The sequence below is a fragment of the Mauremys reevesii genome, linkage group 7 (assembly GCF_016161935.1).
Source record: "Mauremys reevesii isolate NIE-2019 linkage group 7, ASM1616193v1, whole genome shotgun sequence".
NCBI classification, from domain to species: Eukaryota; Metazoa; Chordata; order Testudines; family Geoemydidae; genus Mauremys; species Mauremys reevesii.
In genome coordinates, this window is record NC_052629.1 from 61406029 (window position 1) to 61430900 (window position 24872).

Consider the following 24872-nt stretch of genomic DNA (forward strand, 5'->3'; position numbering starts at 1 on the left):
CTAACAATAGTCTCTGTGTCTTCATTATTTTTAACCTGTGTTAAAATAATCCATGTTAACTATCTTTATTACAATCAGATAACGTATGGTAAAACTGCCATTCCTTGTCTGAATTAGAATTCTAACATGAGCTAATTAATGTGTTAAAATGTTTTTTTTTCATAGTGAAGATGAGCCCTATGTCACTAAACCTTTGATATATTATTTTCCACAAAGATATGAAATCTAGAGGTAAGAACTCGATATTGAAGATTATTGCTGCCAATATTCAGGCACAAAGATGTGCATGGATTATATTTGATTTGCAGATTCAGAGCTCAAAAAGAGCAAACTTTTACTCATGTGAATAATCCCCTTGATTTAAATGGGAATGCTGGCTTGAAAAGGGACTACTTGCATAAGTAAAGCATTGCAAGATTGGTCCTTAAAGTAGAAAAAAGCCTACTTATTTACTCTGATAATATTATAGCTAAGGCCCTGATCCTGTTTCCCTCCAAGAACAAACATACATTACTCCAGAAACTTCAGTTTGGATCTTTTATTTTTCAATATAATGGTCACAAATACATTAACAAAACACAGCAGCTAGAACCAGTTCCCTGTAAAAACATCCATCTTCTATTCCCAAATATGGTTAGCCAACAAATAATACAGCTATCCCACTTTGTTGTTCTGCCAGAGCTACAGGACAGTGTAGTAACTCCATAGGAGCAATGTATCTTTAAATCCTGGTGGCTTAATGATCACCTTTTTAAAATAGCTTGGCAGATCACCATGTGAACTGTTCAAGAGCCACTTGTTAGTTGATAACTTACTGACACCCTCTAACTTCCTCAGGAATCACCCGTGAGAGAGAATTTAAGGGGCAACTGATCTGTATATTATCCTATTGTTTGGGTGCCCAAGAAGGTGTGTGCACACATACGTCAGCCTGGGGAAGGAAAAGAGAAATAGTTTGATATTCTGCGTGTCATCTCTGCTAAGACACAATGGCAAAATACAGTGCACAGCACAGCTTCTATTCAGACAGCACTGGGAAAGATGGCAACGTCAATTCTTACACTTTTGAAAGGCTTTGAGAGGGATGGGAGGGTGGAAAGACTGGCCCCTGACTGAATCTGATTTATACTTTAAAAAACCTGGTACTCTTACTGACAAGCGAGCCCAGACGAGCGCTGAAAACAACACTTGTTCACAATGAACCTTGTAAATGCTCATCAAAAGCCCCCTACTCCAATATGGTACATACATTGCACTCTTGTGCACTCATCATTTAATTGTAGTTTTGGATTAAGCAGAGTCAGTGAAGGGAGTTAGAAAATAGCTGGTTCAGCACATCAGTGCAATATTTCTTAGGCTGATTGGTGGCATTTACAAGGCAACTGAGGACAGAGGATGGTTCTCATTTTCATCGTCCAGTTGGATACACCAGCAAATGAGTGCATCAGAGCCCTGATCCAAAGCCCAGCAAAACCAAAGGAAAGACCCCCCCCACCGACATCAGTGGGCTTTGTATGGGATCCCCAGTTGTAGCTCATTTGGTGGGTAGCAGCTTCTGCTGACCAAGTATTGGTCTTCCCATGCTGCTGGGCAATAGGATTGTTCCTAGCTGGCTGGGAGGTGATTAAAGCATTCACATTTGCAATCAATAACTCTACAGTCCAAACTAGTATATTCAAAGGAACAAATTGTCCCATAAAATAACATTATTGGAGACTGTCCTGATATTCCAAGAGTGGGCAGAGTTCTCATGCAGAGGCCTTGAGTTTGAGAATCAGATTGGGACCAGTGAGGGTTAAGGAGGGCCATGGAAGGGACAGCATCACAAAGAAGAGAAGGATGCAGACACCATCGTTATTTACTATTTGTACTGTGGGTTGTGCTAAGGAGCACCGGTCATGGGCCAACACCTGTCTGCACTAGGTGCTGTACAAACTCAGCACAAAAAGAAATCTCCCTGTCCTGAAGAGCTTTTCTGCACCTTCATGTACACAAGTTTCAGCAAATGCTCCCCGCCCTCAGTCACAGGGACATGGCCCTCTGCAGCAGCTAAGGAGGAGGAGGGGAAACGTGTGTGCTGTGCATGTTCTCTTCTTCAAAGAGAAACTGAGGACCTGATGAAAAGGATATTTTAAGACTAGCCTAACCTGAATCACCCCCGAAGGTGGAGGAAGCACCTTGATGTGGATGAGGTGGGCAGGGGAGAGGAGGAGAGATTTCTCCTTAGATCCCTTTCCTGTCAAGATATTGACATACTACCATTTTGAACTTGTGAACAACCTACAGCCCAGTCCTGTAGCTCTGACTCCGGCCCAATTTGTATCAATACCTGAGAAAGGACTCAGGAATGACTGCAGGACTGGGCCCAAAACATTTGCCACACCCTGAAACAGTATTTCAGTTCAAAACACCTGAGAATGAAATACCTTGCATGCTACAGCAATGTGTGCAACACAGACAGCAGTAAACAGTCCCACATGTATTTAAATAATATGCCAATACATTATAGCCATAAAAAGTAATAGTTCAGATTATTCAGATGACTATACAGAACTAGTGGATTTTATTGAGTTCTAATTCAGCTAACTTTAATTAAAGTTGTTACATTATTTAATACTTAAAAAAAATCTTTGCCCACATCTCATTCCAAAAATATTATTGCCTCCAAAGCTTTGCATCAAGAACATCCCTGACAATAATACAAAGGGTTTTGACATTACAAAAAGTAAATAAGGAAAAAAAATAAAGAGAGAAAAATCATTTGGTCAGTTTGCAAGTGTTTTTTATTGTTTGAGGCAGGATTAAAGCCTTTTATAGAGACAAGAACATATATGCAACCAGACTGAATGTGACTTTAGGTTACTCTAGACACCTCTGTTTAGCACCCTGCTGCCTGTAATATGCTATGGTCAAAACATGAGTTGATGATTCAGAACAGATATGATGATATAAATGAGCTAGGATGGCAACTTGCTGTTATTTTGGTAACTGAGTTAGAAATCTAATAATTATTTATGTCACAAGAGAAGCAACCTCCTGATTCTCCAAAACTCCTGCATCTCAGAAGCCTTTTAATCAGAATTTGGTTTCCTATCCATAATAGCCAAATAAGAGATATCAGCAAAGGTGCTACCATAGCCACAACTCACTTCCCAGCAATTTGTACAGAAGCCAACTCAGAGACAGATCTGAATTTAAAATATATGGGGCCAGATCCACAGCTGATGGAAACTGTGTAGCTCCATTAAAGTCAATGGAGCTATGCCCCCAGTTTATAGCAGCTGAGGATCTGGGCCCTGTGTGTTTTAAATTTCTTTTCAAATGTAAAAGTAAAGTAACACTGGTTAGCAGTTTCATATTGACAGCCATGGTGAGTCAAGTCTTCCATTCATCAAGAGAGACAAATAACATGGACAATAGCAGTGCCAGTTTCCCTTCATTCCTCCGCCAAGGTGCCTCATCATTTTCTGGCAGAACTATCTCTGGCAGAGAAAGACCTCTGTCTCCAGTCCCATTCCATCGACAGCATCTGCTAAAGATTGCCAAAATATGGGCCACTTGTAAGTATTTAGTTATGTGAGAGTCACCTATCTGCTAGGAAAGTGAACACAGACCAACAACTCATTTCATACAAGCCAACGAATAGCCAACAGATGGTAACAGCTCTCAGACAATACGATCACGGGCTGGTTTTGAAATTGCAGCCTAGAGGTGAAAGGCTCTGCATACTCTTTGTCAATCCCATGATATCAATGTATTACCTCCTGGGAACGTGAAGCACAGTAACAAAGGAAATGAGTCATTGCTCCAAACATGTTCACCCCATTTGCTAAAAAAGACTTGTAAAATGCTAAGGATTTTCATGCTGTTACTGAAAAGTTGACAAGAAGCCATGTTTAAATAATTTGCATGTATATTAATAGGGGATTAATAATGACCACAATAGGGAGGCGACTAAGACATATTAGCAAGATTGTAAATTATGTAGATTCCAACAATGTTAGTGATATGAAACAAACAATTGTACCTTATTTTCCTCTAAATATCATCTAAGCTCAGTAGGGTTTTGTTGTGTTTTTGGCTCTCTCCTTTCAAAATGTTTAATTTTAAATCTAATCTCTGCACATGTTAAAAAAATCTTGTCAAATAAACCAAGCATAAATACAACTGTCACTACCATAATCAAGCATATACAGTTAAACAGTGTGCCCTCTGTGTCACATATTCTGCAATGTTAAAAATGCCCCCCTTCTGAATGTTAAGATGTAGTAAAACTTGAGATTTAAATAAAAAATAGGATGCTTTGCTTCAGCTGTATCTGCAAAATTGCTTAGACCTTTTTTCTTAAATAAAAATATGCTGATTCAGTGCTGTGCATTTCTAAAGTATTTTCATATAACATTGCTGACAACATATCCCCCGCCCCCTTAAAGACAGAGCAAAGCAAACTACGAAGTTTGACTTGCGATAAACACTGTCTGAAAAGGTTTGTGTGTGTTAAATTTAAGGGCCTAATTCTTGCGGGGGGTGGGAGGGAGGGGGAGAATAAGGACAGATAAGGTTTTTTTTAATCTTCAGTTATAGACACTGCTTTTAGGAGCATATTGATATTACAAGCCTCTCTCACTCAACAGGCAAACTTTAGATAAAAGCATTGCTCTTGCTAAAACGAACTGAGCATGCTCACTGAAGCCCCAGGTGTGACCTTTGCTCTTCTGTGTGCAGCAATTGTACCAGGCAATCCATCATGGTGTTCATCCTGTCAGGCCTGGTGCTTGGCTGCAGCTGTCTGTCACACTGGTGGATGGGACCTGCTTAAAGGCAATCATGTCAATCTCTATGTGACTACTCAGACTAAGACAGAAAGATGATCTTGACAGGCTTGGCAAAGTCAGCAGAAGGTACTGGAGGACTTTAGTTACACGCAGAAAATGTAGATGCAATTTGTGCTTTTTGTGTGCATGTTTTGTGGATTGTGTAAACAGACATGGAACAGTGCTTTATAGCTGGTCGTCTCGAATGAATCTGTTGCCTTCCGAATGCTTCCCATAGTAAATGTAGCGACATTTTCCCAGAACACCTACAGTGAAGAGAAAACATAAGGAAAAAAGTGAGCAATTAGCATTGTATGTAATGGAACGATATTACTGAGGTTGGGGAAAAGAAGGTTCAACTGTGTTTGGGAACTGCTCTCTCTCTTGCTTTTCTACCTATGCTTGGAAAGCAAAGTATGTTAATTTGAAATTAACTTATTTTAACTAGTGGCATTGGGGTCAGCTCTGAAAAAACACACGAGTACTTTGTGAATCACCCTGTTAAGCACATATGCATGCTCTGCTGCTTTTTGTAGGGATGGCATTTTGGATAGAGTTGTATGTTTGTACTGTCTGTTATCGTTCCAAAATATGGATATGGGGATGAATCTTTCTAAATGACATGGTTTTATTGATAATAAAATAATAGCAGCAAGTAACAACAGCTTGGCACTGATCTAGTGATATAAACATGAAAAACTCTGTTCAGACATCCTCACAACAGCCCTTTGATGTAAGTAATTATCATTATCCCTACTTTGCAGAGACAGAGAAGTGAAGTGACTTGCCCAAGGTCATCCAGACCTCACAGCCCTCCTTTTCTAAATATAAATGGCTCTATGAGCCAGAACAATGGTAAAGGGTGAGCAAGGGGAGTGCTGTGGTAGTACTAGCAATGCCTCCTTTTGCACCCCAAGGCACGTGCAATCAAATTATTATTGCCTCCTGCACAAGGAAGCAACGTGCAAGGGGGTCTCTGTCTCCCTCTATGTATCTTGGGATTTTCTAAAGCTCTCACCACTATAGTATCTAGCTCATCCACTCAAGGTCCACCAACATCCAGCCGATAGGAAACAAAACATTATGTATAGGGACAAAGACTTGGAGGGATTTACTGTGATTTACTCATTTACTGTGCAGGGTTTTAAATTTGACAGATCCCACATGAACAAATGGGGTCTTACTAGCTGCACCCACATGCAGCATGAATTAAGTATTTTTTTAATAATCTGTATGTAATGTAGCAATATAATTATAAACATCAAATAAGCTATGAAAGCCCTAGAAGCAGGGGCTGTGCTGGATTAAAGTTAATCTCTATTATTCCCTCCTTTTTTAAACCATTGGGTGAGTAACACATCACTATGGAAAAAAATTGATAGGCCTATCACTTGCTTTGAAAAACATATGCCTTTTAAGCGAAGCACAGAAGAGGGCTATATGAGCTTTGTTTAGCCCCTTCTTCATTTCCTTCTCTCCCCTCTCTCCAAGTCTCCAATAACTTGATTGATCAGTGGAGCAACTTCCACATTCAAGGGAACAAATTATTCGCCTTCATAAACCAGTGTCTGGTCAAAAGCAAGTTCTCATGTCCTGAGGTGACGCTATCCCATGCAAAGCGTGGTTGTCATTAGTTGGTAAAAAGCTTGGCTGGGGTTCTAGTGGTAGAGCTCTAAATTCAAAGGATATGAACAGGTTTATTAATGACCTTCTTCAGACTCCTTTTTCACTGTCATTGATAAAAGTCCTATTTGAGGTCTGCCGTGTTTCTTCAGGACTGGAAGCAAGACTGTTTACTGAGATCTTGGTGAGAGAGTGCTGTTTGATGAATGCTGGAGACTGCACCGAGGTGTCAGCGCTTAGAAAATGAGGCAAGGACATGAGGTATTAATACTGTCAATGATCTCTTGACAGGAAAACAGATACTACATTCACCGTCAGATTTAAATAGACATCAAGTGCATTAATGACAAAAGGGCAGACTTCAAACAAAGGGGGCTGGATGGTGCTGCGCTGAGCGAGTGCAATAACCTGATCTGAAAAGACACTGTCAGAACTACAGACAGACCTAGAATTGTGTGCGGTGACAGAAAACAGAGATGCCGACAGAGATACCGGTGCCATATTATGCCAAGTATATTCTAACAGTGTCTCCAGCCCCTAACTAAATCTGACATCATTTCCTATCACTTATAGTATTCTCCACTGCTCCTGCAGAATATTTCTCCCCAGACATCATTACAAACTCCACTGTAGTTTTAGAGTTACCGGCAGGCCTGTTCTGTCATGGAGGTTGGGTCTAGAGGCCTAAGGATAACCTCAGTCAATCTAAATTTGGAGTTTGCTGTGGAAGTGCTCTCATTTTCACTGATATCTCAGCTACTTGAGGTGATCTGAACGCTAAAGTGTGAGGAGCTGTCACCTTGAATAAAATCCTTAAAGCAAAGACGCTCAGTTCCTGGGATGTTCAGCAAAGATGTCGGACTGTCTGGCAGCAGGAAATGAAATCCAGCTGCTGCTGCTCGCCTGGGGATAAAGGTGCTTGGGCTAGTGACAGTTAAAGTCAGCTGAAATTTTTGAACTCCTGCAGCCTACAATTGTTTAAATTAAGGAAGTGTTGTCTCCACAGAGATTCCCTACCAAGGCGCACAGCTGTGATTCGATTGCCAGGCGGATTATACACACTGCTCAGAGAGCCTTGATAAAAGCACAGTTGAAAATGTTGCCATGAGTCTTTATTTATCATGAAGGTTATTTGTAAAACAATAGGCTTGCTCATAAATTAAATGATGACTTTTTCCCCTCCTCCTCTCCCTCCCCTCCCTTTGCTTGAAGAAAACTGAAAATTACAGAGGGTTTATATGCTGCAGTAAGAGCTTTCGATACTAAAATATGCAATACATGGATTTATTTAATCTACTGCATCTGACTCAGTAGGAGATAGTTTCCCCCGCACATCTGCAATGTGTTCATTTGTTTGCAGCTTCATAGACTCATGTGTGTGTATGCGTGCACACGTGTGTGCGGGGGATGATAACACATTTAATGACGTGTGGTGTTTTTAATTAAAGTATCTGGCATTGGTCATAATAAGCTAAGTATACTCCCAATGCATCAGCCTAATGCACAGCAATCTGAATGAGCTTTCTGCTCAGGGCTCTTGAAAAATGACAACATGAGGTCTCTTGAGGGATCATCTCCCCACAAATGAGGTTCCAATTTTTTCTTAAGTAGCTGCTTCCACCATCACCATAAGCTGTTAAAACTATAATTATGAAAAAATTACATAGAGAAGAATCATGTTTAAATATACTTTTATCTTTTAAATTCCCCCTCCTTCAGAATCGATGTTCTAATTATGACGGGTAAGTAATAACCCTGCAGTCACCTATGTGTGTTGTGATATCAGTCTTTCTTCGCCAACACATTGTAGTGTCAGCAACACAAGCTTTGCCTTAGCTGGGGGAAAACCCAATTATCCCCATAAATAAATAAATACATACATGCATACTAAAGCAAGTGAAAAAATGTTCAAGTCATGTTCTCTCCTTTTAAATTGGGCATGTGTTTCAGAGAGTTATTATGCAATCGATTCCTCAATGTTCTTTTCTAGAGTGAAATATGTTTTCACTTCTTGGGGACCAGACAGTACAAGGAATTCAATAGGCTATGGGATAATGCACTTCTAGGTCACCAGTTCAAATCAGCTCAAGTTAGTAGTGACCTAACGCTAAGACTATCTGGTGGCATCCTGGTGCCATTGCATGAGTTGCTGGCTTAATTTTCCTAATGCTTTTAATAATTCTGATACATGTAAAAGGTGCTACCATGTATTAGCATATAGTAAAGTATTTGCATTTAAGAATATTAGTGAAAGAGATAATCTTATTTACATTAGGTGCCAAGGACTGTACTCCATAAGTAAACCAAAAGCGCATATGATACTTTATACAACACTATGCTATATCTGTGTTCAGGTGGAACCTAAGCAGAAGTCCTGACTGCTTTTGGTCTGATCACATGGCAATTACTACCAAACTTGATGTCCTAACCAAATTCCAGTTTAGCTAATTTTATTCTGACTACAGTACCTAAATCCCACCCCATCAGTCTGTGTTGGAGCAGATATTCATCTTCACACTTCTTGCCTCACACTATTGGGTAGTGCTGCTGTGGGCTATTAAACACCAAGAAGCTGGTTACATTTTGAGTGGTAGTTATAGGATAAATGTATAAACTGCTTTCTGGATGAAACATCAACACCATTATAATTTTTTTCAAAAGCTCTGGGGGATTTTCTCCCATCAATGAATGGGAACTGCAAAGTCCCCTAAAATACTAATTGCAACTTTCCTTATAGGAGAGTACAACCCTATTTACAACCAACATTCACAGGAGAACAAACATCTGTCTACAACCAACTCAAGTCTATAGTGCTAGTCATTTAGACAAAACACTTGCATTAATCCCATTAATTTTAAACATATTTAACACCATCCCCAGTTAGCAAAGAACATAAGCAGGTACTTATGGGTAAAATTTTCACAAGTGCCTGTAACTGAGAAGCCTAAGTCCCATTTTCTTCAAGGTATTTGGGCACCTAAAATGCACACAGATGCATAGTGGGATTTTCTAAAGTGACTAGGACCTACTTGTGTCTTAGGTGCCTAAATACCTTTAAGAATCTGGTGCTTAAGAGTCAAAGAACCTTTCAATGGAAGATAGGCTCCTAAATCACTAAGTTCTTTTGAAAATGTTCCCCTACATGATTTGCTAAATGGGGCCTTACATTCTATAAAGGGTTCCTATTTGTTTTAGTTTAAAATAAGTGGGTCACACTATTTATTCCTACATTATTTATTCTTAAATAATTGAGAACAAATATTAAAACAACTGAATGCTGCAAAAAAAGTGTGGAAAGCCTCAAATGAGCAGCTGCAAACTATCTGCTTAGAGGAGCCCCAATACACGGCTCCGGACACAATAAGTGGAGATGGGCTGTTCAGTTAGTTTAAAAACGCATAAAACCCCAAAGAATCAGCCCAAAGTTCAGCCCTTTCCCTGGAGCATAGATAAATGACCCTCCATGGGACATGACACAGGATATGACAGCTAAATATCAAGACAGATAAATAAGGGCATAGAAGGCAGACTTGGACCCAAGCATAGAGACTGCTGTTCTACTGGGACTTGTGGTTGCATCACCAGGGAGGATGTCCAACCTAGACCGTTTGGAAGGAAGAAGGGTTGTTTTGGAGTTATGGGGGTTTTTTTGAGAAAGGAAGTTGGGTGTGGGTGAGGTTAGTGAGGAGGCAATCTACAAGGAAGAAAGATCTATATAGCTGGCCTAAGAGAAGGGAGGGGGATGTCAATAGATTCAGATACACAGCCAAGATTTTGTTCTTATTCTGGACTGAGTCTTCTGAGTTTCATCCATCAGCTTTAATTCATACATGCTTATTTATTTACATTTGGATTTGCAACAGTTTTTCTCCCTTCAAGAGCAAATCCCATCACAAAATAAAAAATATCACATTCAACTACTTTATTATTTCCTGGAATAACAGCATCCAAAATAGTGATGCCCACTAGTATACAGGGCAAGCAGATAAAATAGACAGCTTGTCCTTGGACCTCCAAACACCCAAACAACTGAAAGTCTATCCATATTGGTGGAAGGAATGGGGGGGGGGGGGGAATGATCCCATAGCTCTAATTAAAAGTCCCTAAACTATTTTACAGTATTTGCCACGGCTACCCAATCCTCACTATACTGTGCTATGAGTGATGGCTATTAGATTATTGTGCATTGCTTACACGAGCAGAGACAGTCATAGAAAAGCAACTCTTGACTGTCTCAGAGTATCAGTACCAAGGATATCCAAAGTTATCTGGTGTCTGACTGACTAACTGTCTTTCTCAGAGGTAGCAGACAGTTTTTTGTTTGTTTCTTTCCACATGATGTCTCATTTGATAAAATAAGAGCAACTTATTGCTCCTTTCCTATGTTATTTTCTTCTTAAACTGCTAGAATATCTACAGTAGAAAAATGTAACATCTAACTGAAGATAAAATGCTACTGCTAGTACTGACATCTATTTTGATTTACATTTTTAAAGTACAAGCCACGTAAAGGTGCTGTAGATGCTATGGGAATCCAAGAGTCACTTTAACGTGGCATGTGGTTTGAGCAGTTAGAAGAGGAAACTAGGGAGTCAGAAATCAGATTCCTAGGGTCTAATTTTGGCTCCACCAATGACTTGCTGAGTAGTCTTGGGGAAGTCACTCTGACTGCTCTGTGCCTCGGTTTCCCCATCTGTAAATGGGGAACATGCAATGTTGTTGCCAAACAACATTTAGAGAAATGTAAAACCGTGAACAACTGTCACCCAGGGAAATGGGAGAGCTGGGCCAGCCTTTGCCCTCAGCACGCAACACCTCCGACCTCATTGCATACAGGACTCCGGCTCAGATGATAACTACAGGAAAGTGATTGTAAAGGGGTCTGAGTGTGCCACAAGTAAACTTGCTCACTGGTGGCTGCAGCTTCCCAACTGCCAGACTAGAGGCTGAATTCAAGTCACTGGGTCCTAATTTTCAGGTTATACATCAGAGCAGCACAACCAGGAGCCAGCAGAGAATGAGGTAAATGCTGCGCTGGCCAGCCCTTCCCCCTGGATCTGCTACAAATGATTGCACTCTGGGCCAATATCAGTGGGGAGAAGCATCTGCAGCCATTCTCAAATGACTTGCCAGAAACTGCTCTGGGGCACTAGGCCTCAGCGGTAACCCCCTACATATGGCCTGAAGCTTCTGTGGCAGGCTATGAAAGGCCCAACTCCTGAAAGACCCAGACCTGGGTCTATTCAAAATAGACCTCAGACACTAAGCTTCCTGATGTGACAATAGACTTGGACTTTTTTGAACTATGAACTTCCCCTCCTTCACTGTATCAATCTCCTCTCTTCTTCCCTTTTTATTCCTAACAATTTCTCCACCCTCCTCTCCTCCCCCACAAATAAATCCCATGGAAGGAACAAGTCATGGGCCACTCACCCTAACCACTATCTTGAATTCCCTTCCCCCATCCTTGGGGTGCTTTTGTCCTCTTAGATTGTAAGCACTGCACAGTGGAGCCTCAATGTTGACTGAGGACCACTGTATGCTACCAAAATATACATGATAAATAATAAGAATCAGGCTTAGATTTCAGAGGCTTCTAATGAGTGAAAGGTTTCCAGTTATGCCATTCTCTGCTTTGCCTTCTCCAGCTGATGACATAGCATGTGACTCCAAATACCTCTGAGCAGATACTATCTGAGTGTTGGCTTACAAAGACTAGCAATACCTTGGCACCAAATTTAGTTATGAACTAAGATGACATCAGGTAAGGCTATCAGAAGTGCCCAAGGAACAGATACACAAATATTAACTCTTCTTACATTATAAACTAACAGCCTGTAAAAAGCAACAAAGAGTCCTGTTAGTCTAAAAGGTGCCACAGGACTCTGTAGCCGTTTAATTGAACGGAGCTGCTAAATGTAAGCAGAAATAATCGGCTATTCCTCCAAAAGTAGCTGCACATAAAGGCAGCTTCGTAAGGCTGAGGGTAGTGCTCAGCTGCCCCAGCCCAGAGCGAGCTCCAGCTTCATCAAAGAAGCAATCAGCTACTATGACGACAGGTACAGTATAGAAAGACAGATCTCCCCATAGCACAGGGGAACGTGACCAATTGCCCCACTCTTCAAGACAGTGAAGATCTTTTAGGTGGCATGCTGCTAACCTGCACTCTCTGCTGCACCCTTTGCGGTGTCTAGAAGTGCTAGCATAAGCCATGGGACTGCAATGGCTACAAACGTGCTTGGCCCCTATGCAAGGGTGCCAAGAAAGTGATAATTCTAGGGTGACCAGACAGCAAGTGTGAAAAATTGGGACGGGGGCGGGGGGTAATAGGAGCCTATATAAGAAAAAGCCCCCAAAATCGGGACTGTCCCTATAAAATCGGGACATCTGGTCACCCTAGATGATTCATTCCCCCGAATACACGTGCCCTTCAGGTTGATCAGATTATTTCCAGGCACCAAGTCAAACCCATATTTAGTCCACGGCAATAACATTGGCATTATGTGCCTAACTTTATCAAACAGGGAAGAATCAGAACAAGCAAGCGAGGCCATGAAATTATGGCAACTATCCTGCACAGACAAGTACTGTGTCATGTCAAGTCTCACTGGCCTGGTTGTAGGAAGAAAAAAAAAAAGAGGAAGGAAAGCAGTCAACAGGGAGAGGATGTTGGAAAAATTTGCAATGAAGGTGATAGGAATACAAAGACGTGAAGTTTGCATCCCAGGCCAGGGGAGACTGCATAAATGTTCAGTGTAAACTAGCAGTCGAGCTGATGTGTGATAAAGTGCAGCCTGCTGTAAATACACTTCAGGGCTCCCAGTGCAGCTGGGGATGAAACTTGTAATTTAAAAAAAAAAAAAAAGGAAAGGGCAAAAAAAATGCACTGCAAGCTTTTTCTCACATAATCTGTTACTGGAAAATTGAGAAGCTTGTCCAAGTCCGTGGGAATAAGCTGATGAGCTGATACTTAATAATAAACCATATTGTGTCATGGTGCAGAGTCATCTAGATCCATTCAGGCCACAAACTATATTACTTTATACAGCCCTGGCTGACATACATTTAAAGCCCTCTACACATTAAGGAGCCATTAGGCTGACAGATTAAAAGTTATCTTGGAGCTAATGTTTCCATTATGTGTGTCCTGGCAGTGGAACAATCAACACACTGTTCCTCAGATGTCATACTTTGTTTAAAACAAAAAAGAAAAGGAGGGTAGATCTCTCTCCTTGAATGACATTGACATGATCAGCTTTGATCTGGGCATGTGCTGTCTACAGATCATCTACTGCTGGCTAAAACAAAAGCATTAAGGGCAAATCACTTTAAATTATTAACCAGTTCTGTACTGTCCAGGGTAGTTCAGTAATATTATAAGGGCCCACATTTATGCGTTAGGACTTCTTAGCAATCCTCCCACACTTCTGATGATGATTGCAATATGCTGGCTTTTTTCCTATTAAAAACAAATCAAGCAAACAAAAAGCCCGCCCCCTTCCACCACCCAGATGTGTGTCTTCACCGTTGTTGCAGTTTCAAATGACTCTGTGGATGGGATGAGCCTAGAGGTCAGTATGAAATTTTTCTTGTTGAATATTTTGGATTTTTTTAAAAGGGAGTAGTAAATTATAAAAAATAATCAAGAACATACTTGTATTTTTATGTATTGGTGTTACTGAGCACCAGAAACACTGTTTATACAGATATCAACTTTTCCAGAGGTTAACTTACATATGAACTGAGGCTCAAATTTATATAGATTGGATACCTTCAAAGGGAAACAACTATGGATTTACAATATCTATTTGTACTTTACATGTCTCATTTTCTCATATGTATTATAAATAGAGTGGATAAAAGATGGAACTGTTTCCAAAGAGCATGCAAGGATCAGATGCAAATCAGGTAAAATTTGTTAAATGCCCTTCACTCTCCATTTCTAGATTGAAGTCACAAAAACTGAAGTTATTTATTAATAGCCAAGTGCTCCAAGCTGGACTACTTACTCTTTTTTTAGCTACTAACACAATAGCTGCTCTCCTGCCTCTGTTTCCCCCCCACCACACACACACACACACAAAAACATGCACACAACTAAAAACCAAACAAACTCATGCTGATTTCTCTGTAGTCAATTTAAAGTTGAGGTCATCACCACTAGAGGGCAGCATCCATTTGTCTATTAAACTGGCTAAAACAGCAAACTAAATATTCCCCTATGACAATTAAACAATACTGTTTGTTAGTTTTGCAGCCAATGTTATGTTCTATACTGATCAAAGCTTATATTTATACAATCTGTGCTTTCAACCTTTAACCTGGAAGCCTGATTTCTGGTGGACTAACCTCATTGAACATCAATTTGGGTATATGGGTGGCTACAAAAAGAAGTCACTAGTGTATTTAGTGGTTTGAAATAAAGGCTCAATATGTTTCACAGAAGGAATAAATATACATATATGAATTAAATTGATTGTTCTGAATTATGTTTCTTTTATTTTTACTAATGCAACAACATGATCACTGCATTGATGCAAGTGATACTTCTAATGTATTCAGAATGGTGGGCAAGGAGGTTTTAAAATCTGATCCTCACTGCATATTAAAAAGTTCAGCTGCTCTGTCAACTCCTCCCATATTATCTTAGAAGACTCAGTTGATTTGACTAACATATGCAAAAGTGACATTTCTGTAGGCTGCTCTCCACTTTGGGTTACACTCTACTAATAATACCTCCATTAATCAGCAACAGAATTAAACCATAAAGAATGCTAGAGCCATTAAGGAAACAGAGGATGAATATAATTATATTGTACTTCACAAAGTTTAGAAATGTGCAGACTGCATTAGCAGTAAAGGGGGGAAAGGAAAGTAAGCTCTTTCAGTAACGGTGATAGGATTAAATAAACGTACCATGATTTATGTGGTAGAAAGTAAACTTTTGGAATAATTGTTCGGAAAGTCTGCAAGCATTCCAGTAAAATTACAAATTCTTATATGAGCAGCAGGGCCCTTCTGGAGAGTTTAGAAATGAACTTGGCTCATCTCATGAGTAAAATTTGCTTTTTGGATCTCAGACGTATTCTGCTGGAGGAGTTCACATTTTTCTTTAAAAAAGCCATCCACAATTCAGTCTGGCTCAACTGGTTTGAAATTTCTCAAGAGAGTCATTTGAAATAAAGACCAAGTTTCTTTCCCAGCTTTAAAAATAAAAAAAGCAAGTCTCTCAAAATTAAAGAGCACAGTTAAACAGTGCTGCTGTCATATTATGATACTGTGACAATCAATTAGGGGAATGTTCTTTGTGTACTGTTACTCATTCCCTTCCATAAGCCCTTCATCAGAAACAAAGGAGACTTTTAACTGATTGCTAATGATAGGATTAATAGGATTCTTCTTAATATAAAGTAACCCTCCTTAAGGGACTGGTGCTGCTAAGTGCTGGGTTCCCTTAACTCCCAGTGGGAGCTGCAAGTGCTTAACACCTTCCAGCAGGCATCCAGATCTCACAGGATCGGGCGTTAAAGGTGCTCCCCACTCTTCCAACCCAGTTGACATATGGTTCAGCTGAAATCAGAAATACATTCGAGCCATAAAGTTCAGCTCTGGAGCCAAACTTCCTGAAAGTTCTGCAGGCATTCAGTTCACTGATTTTAGCTGGGGCCTGTCTCTAGCTAAAACAAATCCTGCATTATATAGAATACACACAATGATTTGCTACTGCAAAGGGTTCATAGCCTAATTCTCAAACACTGACCGACTCCAGTAGAGAGTGCCAAAACATTGTCACTGTTTTCTATCTTAAACTCTCTCCTGCTCCCTCAGCCTCCTTTTAAAAACATCCTAATGAGGGAGAGGCTGAAGATTAAATCACAATGGACAGCTGAATGTAGTTTACAAGAGCACTCAGCCTCTATGGAAGCTTGTGCTGAAGACTAAAGATAGGAAGCTAAAGAAACAACTCAAGAGAGGCACAGCAAAACCACTCTACTAGGGTCAGACTCATTAAAATTTAGTCAAAGCACCAAAGACTTTCTAACAAATATTACGCTTAGTAAACATATTCCACTGGAGCATGGATATTGGTGAGAGCTTTTGGAGTGTGTCAGTTAATCAGTATTCACCCGCTTTGACAGCTTGAAATATTACTCACTTATTTGGCTGGTTCAAATTTGTCAGACTTGACTATGTCATAAGTTAACATGTTCCCATATTAAAAAGGAGCCAACTGGCAAATGTGCACATTGGACATAATAAAACACATCTGGCCAAACAATCAAACAATGTGGATCACAGTATCACTCGCAAACACAAATTAACAGCGACTGCCTAGGACATTACCATGTCAAACAGGAAGCAATAACCTGCTACCCGCTACTTCACCAAATACCCATTAAATGGTTAATTGAAAGACAGAGCCTCCAAAGCACTCTGTTTCCAAGGCACTCTCCTGCATGGTTAAAGGTGTATAAATGTTTTACATGTCCTGGGTCATTTGCTTATCAAGGGGAAGTGCTGAAGGGGGAAGCTGTGCCTCACCCCACTGAATGTCACTAGAAGGCCATCAGGGCAGTGAAGATCACACATCACAGCCCTTTGTCTAAAAGCGAGTGTCACTGTGCCTAAGTACAAGTGGAAAGTACAAAAGAGGTAGAGGGTAGCCAAAGATTAGTTAAAACCCCAAATCCTGCCATATCAATTCACAGTTGAACATAGCAGCAAGGGCAACATTGGTCAGGTGCATCCTCATTGCTCAGTTAAACATCTAAGAGTGTAGTACACAATTCTGCTGCTAATAAGTCACAGCAACCTTGGAACAGTCTCTCTCTCTTGCAAGTGCAAGCACTAGCAGCGGTATCATCGAGGCACATTGACCTCCAAAGCACCCTCCCTGCTCCCCATCAGGAGCAGAGCACAGCTGCTGTAACTGACACCACAAGGATGCAGAAAGTTTAAGAAATTAAATTTGTGCACTGAACCTCTGCACTTGTCCTTTCGGAGAAGCCACCAGTAAATAGTTGAACACTATTCAAAGTATTTCAGTCTCCAGGACAAAAATGGTTAAACAAGCTTGACAACCTTTGTGGCATTTCTGCTGAGAATATGTGCTGGCCTTTCTAATGAAACATCAAATGTGACTTTTTGTTTGTTGTGGCTGCATGAAAGCCAAATATTGTAGGGGGGAGATGAAGGAGGTAGGGAAAGCAGATAGTTAAAAGGGTTACGTGTGTATTGTAATCCCCAAATTGCACCTGGACTGAATGTTTTCAGACCATTTTCTTGACTACACCAAGACAGTTTTGTATTTTTCTTTCTTCTAGGAGAGGGTTAAGAATAATCTGAAGCCTGGAAAATGGTTGCTGTTGATACTAGTGAGGCCTTCTCTTTAACTAGATCCTCCAGGAAAAAACAAATTAATCAACAGCCAGCTGAAGTGGGTTTAATGATTGCATTCTGCATACAATCAGCTTTTCCCTTTTCAAGGGCCATCAATATGTCAAGGGAAGACATATCTGAAGGATATAGCTCTTAACATCAAGGTTATCTATTCTCCACATGGCTCCCACTCCTTACTGGGCTGATACTTTACACTGCCTGTGTCTAACATTTTCATCAACTCTGCAATCAATCAAGGTAATAATGTTGTGCAAAAAATCAATTAACAACGCAATTAAACTTTCCTTATTATCTCAAAGGGCTGAAATAATACCTAAAGGGAAGATAGACTCACTGAATGCAGACATCCATAACCCAATGTGAAAGTGAATTATGAGGTTAGACAGATGCAGGCATGTACTGGCGCTGTTATTTTCAAAAGGATATAGCTCATCCAGGCAGTGTATCAGTCACAACCAATCCCATATCCTAAAATTCCAAATTACTTTAAGAAATATATGATGTGCAATATCCATTTCATATTCTCTTTTAAAGATAAACCCTCCGAAATCTGAACAGGAGTATGATTCAAAGACAAAATGATTTTTCAGAGAGAACATAAAATATAAAAGCTATAATAACATTTACATCTGTATACCACCCATGTCTGTAAATGCAGGTCATCAATTATACATAATCTGGAACGTATAAGGAATAGAAGAGATAGCACAACATTTAAAATCCAAAGGCTTAAATTTGCAAACACCTACATCCGAGGTACCACCAAGGACAGTGAAGGAATAGCCAGTTTACACATATGTGGTAGCATCAGTAACAACTTAAGTACTACTCATTTAAAATAAGACAGAGTGCCTGTATTATTTAGCAATTACGCTCAATTCTCACTGAAACACCATTCCCCAGAGCTGAGAATTTTAAAGTGCATCAAAAGATGACAATTAACCCCTTGCTGTTGGGAGGATTTGGGATTTAGCACTAAGCAGTTAAGAATCAGGGGAGACTCAAACATACCAACACAATGGAGTAACCATAATATAGTTAGAAACCCAGGTCTTGTGCCAGAGATGTATGGATGAGCATTTGGGAGAGAAAGAAGAAAAGAAGATGGAGAGGAAAGAATAAATATCTATCATATGAATTACCTCCCAACTTCCAGGGGGGGAAACAAAAAATATTATACAAAGAAAATGACCACCACAGAACTAACAGGAATTTTCTGACACCTATCACTTTCCAGCACACAACCTGAGCTTTTCCCAACACACACACACACACACACACACTCCCTCCCCGCCCCCAGCCTCTGTTTTGATTTAGCACAGCCAAAAAGAAAATGAAAATAGAAAAAAACATTTAAGGAAGGGGATATCTATATCAGAATGACAAGCTAAGCTCACATCCTTCAAGAAGCTCAGCACCAAACTCTGAGAAACAAAAGCTTTCTCTTCAACACTGCACTTTGGCTTCCTTTATTGAGGATCTCTCTGCGTCTGCTAGCAGAGGTGTTCCACAAAACACTTCTCCCAGCAGGGTTTGCTTAAGCACATAACAGCTGCATTTCAGAAATGGTCTATTTTTACAATTAGCTCATGTAGTGCAAGTCGCTTGTTTGGACCAAGAACATCTTTTTTGTTAGTAATTCTCCCTGTTTTTGTCCTGTGCTACCCTCCTATAGTGTAGAGTCAGTCACAAGTGAGTTACAGATGCAGGATTAAGTGAATTCAAAATTGTGCAATTTCCACAATTTTTGAAACATTACACACTTTTCCTGCATGGGTTTTGAGCATTAATGTGATGCCAGGATTAGCGAATTCAGCCATTACTATCTAACATTAAGGAACATAATTAATATGTTTCCATTTTCAATGACTTCTTTGTGTGTCTATCAACTGGAACCATTCCTGCTGTGTATTTGATTCCAATGACGATGGGGTATGTTGGATTTTAAATGAGGTGCTAGCTCTTCTGCTCCTTATATGCTCTAGTTTATGTGTTATTCATGACTTGCATTTGGAGACATGGATGATACACAGATGGAAATGTTATTAAAGCTTTTGTATTTTAGTTTCTTTGTGAATGGCATCTTTGTTTTTAGATAATTCTTTTAACCATCACAAATAACTAGCAATACATGACAACATCTTTAAACTTTTTTTTTCCTGTTAAGCTTTTTGATTAAGAGATTTTTCTCTCTCTAATGCTCTCTCTTCCTGAAACTAAAATGAAGGATAAGTTGGCAGACAGGAAAGCTACATCTGCAGGGTAATGTACAAGAAACCCCCTTCTTTGTCATATGCTCATTATACAGATTCAGAACCAAAAGTTACTTGATTTTTTATTAGCTGTCAGGGATGTAGATCCCAGTTCCCGAAGCCTGTGACTGACAATTTTCAACCTGCTTTCACTTCTTACTATCCTATTCATACTTCTCAGAAATTCAACATTAACATGGCAGAGGGAAAGTTACCTTGCTATCTCTATTTTAAGTTGTAGTCAACCAATTTTAGATTAACAAGTCAACATTTCCACTTAATTCTTTTCATTATTTAGATAGCTAAATAATATTATAGCCAGATTTGACTTACCATGTAGACATATATTCAAGGCTCTGGTAATATGGTGCTATAAAAAACTTAAGACAGGGATATAGATGCATATATATGCACACTACACATCAACCGTGAAAAACATTACTCAGCCATTGCCTGGGGTAATTTTTTTTATATGATTATCAGTCATTAAGCGAAAGGGTAAGTAGGTAGATGTGTGTGTCTGGGCTGGTAAATCTTCATGACAATTGTGTAAGACTATTGTATATAAGTGCATATATACACACACACATAACTTCAGAGTGATAGAAATGCCAAGCCAAACAATTTATGTTTAATTACTAATAATTTTGCAATGTGAAAACATTTTTTTCACACTCGTACAGTTACTCTTCCTCAAAGAAGGGGGCTTCGCCACATGTCAAATGCGAAGCTTTTGAGTTTCCCCTCTTCTCCCAAAGGCTTAGATTTCTTTCTAACAAAGACAAGGTACTTTTTTTTTTACCCACTGAGATAACTCAAAACCTACTAAGCCTATAATATATACATCATAATTCTCTCTATATGATTTAATTATACATGGAAAAGGAATATTGATATCAGAATTCAGACTTATTTTTGTTTAAAAAAAACTAACTTGAAATCATTTAGCCAAATGGCAAGAAGACCAGACCAACAAAATAATAGTTATATCTTTTGAAATGAGTTGCATACTGTATGCTGACAGCCTGAACTCTCCAGCATTACATTTACCACACAACATCGTATTTTGTTGTTAATGGATATTGAAAATGCAGTGTTCTGTCTGATATATATGGAGATCCAAACCCACATTACCCTCTCCCCACATCCAGCTTTCTACCGGAGGCCACCTGTTTCTGAGGTTACTTCAATACAGATTTGCCTTGTCATTTGTTTCACTCCACATTCTACTATCGTGCACCAGTAGAAGGATGCTTTTTGGGCCTATGAAGCAATGACAGAAGAGTTACAGAAAATATAAACCATAATTCAACTTAGTTCAGTTGGACACCACAGCTCCATTTTGACATCTTCAGTATGACATCCTCATTCTGAAGGTGATAAGCTACTCACATACATTTCAGCCCGTATCACCATGGAGGCTATAAAGACAACTCAAAACCATGAATTAGGCTGGTTCTGTTATATAAAAGTAAAGCCAAGCTATGTTAATAGCATACTGACCCACATCCTGGCATATGGTGCAGCTGTTTTGTGCTGCATTGCTGGTAAATTATACCTAGAGAAAAAAAAAACAGGAGTACTTGTGGCACCTTAAAGACTAACAAATTTATTTAAGCATGAGCTTTCATGAGCTACAGCTCACTTCTTCGGATGCATAGACTGGAACACACAGACAGGATATTTATACATACAGAGAACATGAAAAGGTGGAAGTATGCATACCAACAGGCAGAGTCTAATCAATTGAGATGAGCTATCATTAGCAGGAGGAAAAAAACTTTTTGAAGTGATAATTAAGATGGCCCATAGAAGGTGTGAGGAGAACTTAACATAGGGAAATAGATTCAATTGGTGTAATGACCCAACCATTCCCAGTCTTTGTTTAACCCACAGTTAATAGTATCTAGTTTGCATATTAATTCAAGTTCAGCAGTTTCTCTTTGGAGTCTGTTTTTGAAGTTTTTTTGTTGCAAAATTGCCACCTTCAAGTCTGTCACTGAGTGGTTAGAGAGGTTGAGGTGTTCTCCCACTGGTTTTTGAATGTTATGATTCCTGATGTCAGATTTGTGTCCATTTATTCTTTTGCGTAGAGACTGTCCGGTTGGCCAATGTACATGGCAGAGGGGCATTGCTGGCACATGATGGCATATATCACGTTGGTAGATGTTCAGGTGTACGAGCCCCTGATGGCGTGTCTGATGTGATTAGGTCCTATGATGGTGTCACTTGAATGGATATGTGGACAGAGCTGGCATCGGGCTTTGTTGCAAGGATAGGTTCCTGGGTTAGTGTTTATGTTGTATGGTGTGCGGTTGCTGGTGAGTATTTGCTTCAGGTTGGGAGGCTGTCTATAAGCGAGGACTGGCTTGTCTCCCAAGATCTGTGAGAGTGAGGGATCATCTCTAAGGATAGGTTGTAAATCTTTGATGATGCGCTGGAGAGGTTTTAGTTGGGGGCTGTAGGTGATGGCTAGTGGTGTTCTGTTATTTTCTTTTTTAGGCCTGTCCTGTAGTAGGTGGCTTCTGGGTATTCATGGTGGCTTCATGAATAGGTCGGAATATGAACAAGAGGCTGCCAGGCAACTCTCTAACTCCACATTCTACAAGCCATTACCCTCTGATCCCACTGATGATTACCAAAAGAAACTACACCATCTGCTCAAAAAACTCCCTGACAAAGCACAGGAACAGATCTATACAGACACATGCCTGGAACCCCGACCAGGTGTATTCTATTTGCTACCCAAGATCCATAAACCTGGAAATCCTGGACGCCCCATCATCTCAAGCATTGGTACTTTAACAGCAGGATTGTCTGGCTATGTGGACTCTCTCCTCAGGCCCTATGCTACCAGCACTCCCAGCTATCTTCGAGACACCACTGACTTCCTGAGGAAACTACAATCCATCAGTGATCTTCCAGAAAACACCATTCTGGCCACTATGGATGTGGAAGCCCTCTACACTAACATTCAACACCAAGATGGACTACAAGCCATCAGGAACAGTATCCCCGATAATATCACGGCTAACCTGGTGGCTGAACTTTGTGATTTTGTCCTCACCCACAACTATTTCACATTTGGGGACAATATATATCTTCAAGTCAGTGGCACTGCTATGGGTACCCGCATGGCCCCTCAGTATGCCAACATCTTTATGGCTGACTTAGAACAACGCTTCCTTAACTCTCGTTCCCTAACGCCCCTACTCTACTTGCGCTACATTGATGACATCTTCATCATCTGGACTCATGGAAAAGAAGCCCTCAAGGAATTCCACCGAGATTTTAACAATTTCCATCCCACCATCAACCTCAGCCTAGACCAATCCACACAAGCGGTCCATTTCCTAGACACTACTGTGCTAATAAACGATGGTCACATACATACCACCCTATACCGGAAACCCACTGACCGCTATACTTACTTACATGCCTCCAGCTTCCATCCCGGACACACCACATGATCCATTGTCTACAGCCAAGCTCTAAGATACAACCGTATTTGCTCCAATCCCTCAGACAGAGATAAACACCTACAAGATCTCTATCAAGCATTCTTAAACCTACAATACCCACCTGCTGAAGTGAAAAAACAGATTGACAGAGCCAGAAGAGTACCCAGAAGCCACCTACTACAGGACAGGCCTAAAAAAGAAAATAACAGAACACCACTAGCCATCACCTACAGCCCCCAACTAAAACCTCTCCAGTGCATCATCAAAGATTTACAACCTATCCTTAGAGATGATCCCTCACTCTCACAGATCTTGGGAGACAAGCCAGTCCTCGCTTATAGACAGCCTCCCAACCTGAAGCAAATACTCACCAGCAACCGCACACCATACAACATAAACACTAACCCAGGAACCTATCCTTGCAACAAAGCCCGATGCCAGCTCTGTCCACATATCCATTCAAGTGACACCATCATAGGACCTAATCACATCAGACACGCCATCAGGGGCTCATACACCTGCACATCTACCAACGTGATATATGCCATCATGTGCCAGCAATGCCCTCTGCCATGTACATTGGCCAAACCGGACAGTCTCTACGCAAAGAATAAATGGACACAAATCTGACATCAGGAATCATAACATTCAAAAACCAGTGGGAGAACACTTCAACCTCTCTAACCACTCAGTGACAGACTTGAAGGTGGCAATTTTGCAACAAAAAAACTTCAAAAACAGACTCCAAAGAGAAACTGCTGAACTTGAATTAATATGCAAACTAGATACTATTAACTGTGGGTTAAACAAAGACTGGGAATGGTTGGGTCATTACACCAATTGAATCTATTTCCCTATGTTAAGTTCTCCTCACACCTTCTATGGGCCATCTTAATTATCACTTCAAAAAGTTTTTTTCCTCCTGCTAATGATAGCTCATCTCAATTGATTAGACTCTGCCTGTTGGTATGCATACTTCCACCTTTTCATGTTCTCTGTATGTATAAATATCCCCTTCTGTGTGTTCCATTCTATGCATCCGAAGAAGTGAGCTGTAGCTCACGAAAGCTCATGCTTAAATAAATTTGTTAGTCTTTAAGGTGCCACAAGTACTCCTGTTTTTTTTGCGGATACAGACTAACACGGCTGCTACTCTGAAACCTATACCTAGAGAGTCAGCCATGGGAGGATCACCCCAGCAAACAGTGGCCCATTCCCTACCATTAGTTGTTGGATGTGTAACTAGGGGAGAGGGTAAAGTGGGCACCTCCCTATATCATACTTGGCCCCTTGAGGCTGCTCTTAATTTATGCTGTGCGAAT

The 24872-nt window shown here is 40.2% G+C and overlaps 1 protein-coding gene across 1 annotated transcript in view; it reads right to left on the minus strand.

Annotated features, from left to right (window-relative positions):
• Window positions 1-538: 538 nt before the first annotated feature.
• Window positions 539-24872, minus strand: part of LRMDA (leucine rich melanocyte differentiation associated) — a 970675-nt gene continuing 946341 nt past the window's right edge. The window contains exon 7 of the mRNA XM_039482146.1: window positions 539-5080. Within this exon, the coding sequence (XP_039338080.1) occupies window positions 5001-5080 (80 nt within the window). The 3' untranslated portion in view covers window positions 539-5000. The remainder of the gene's footprint in view (window positions 5081-24872) is intronic.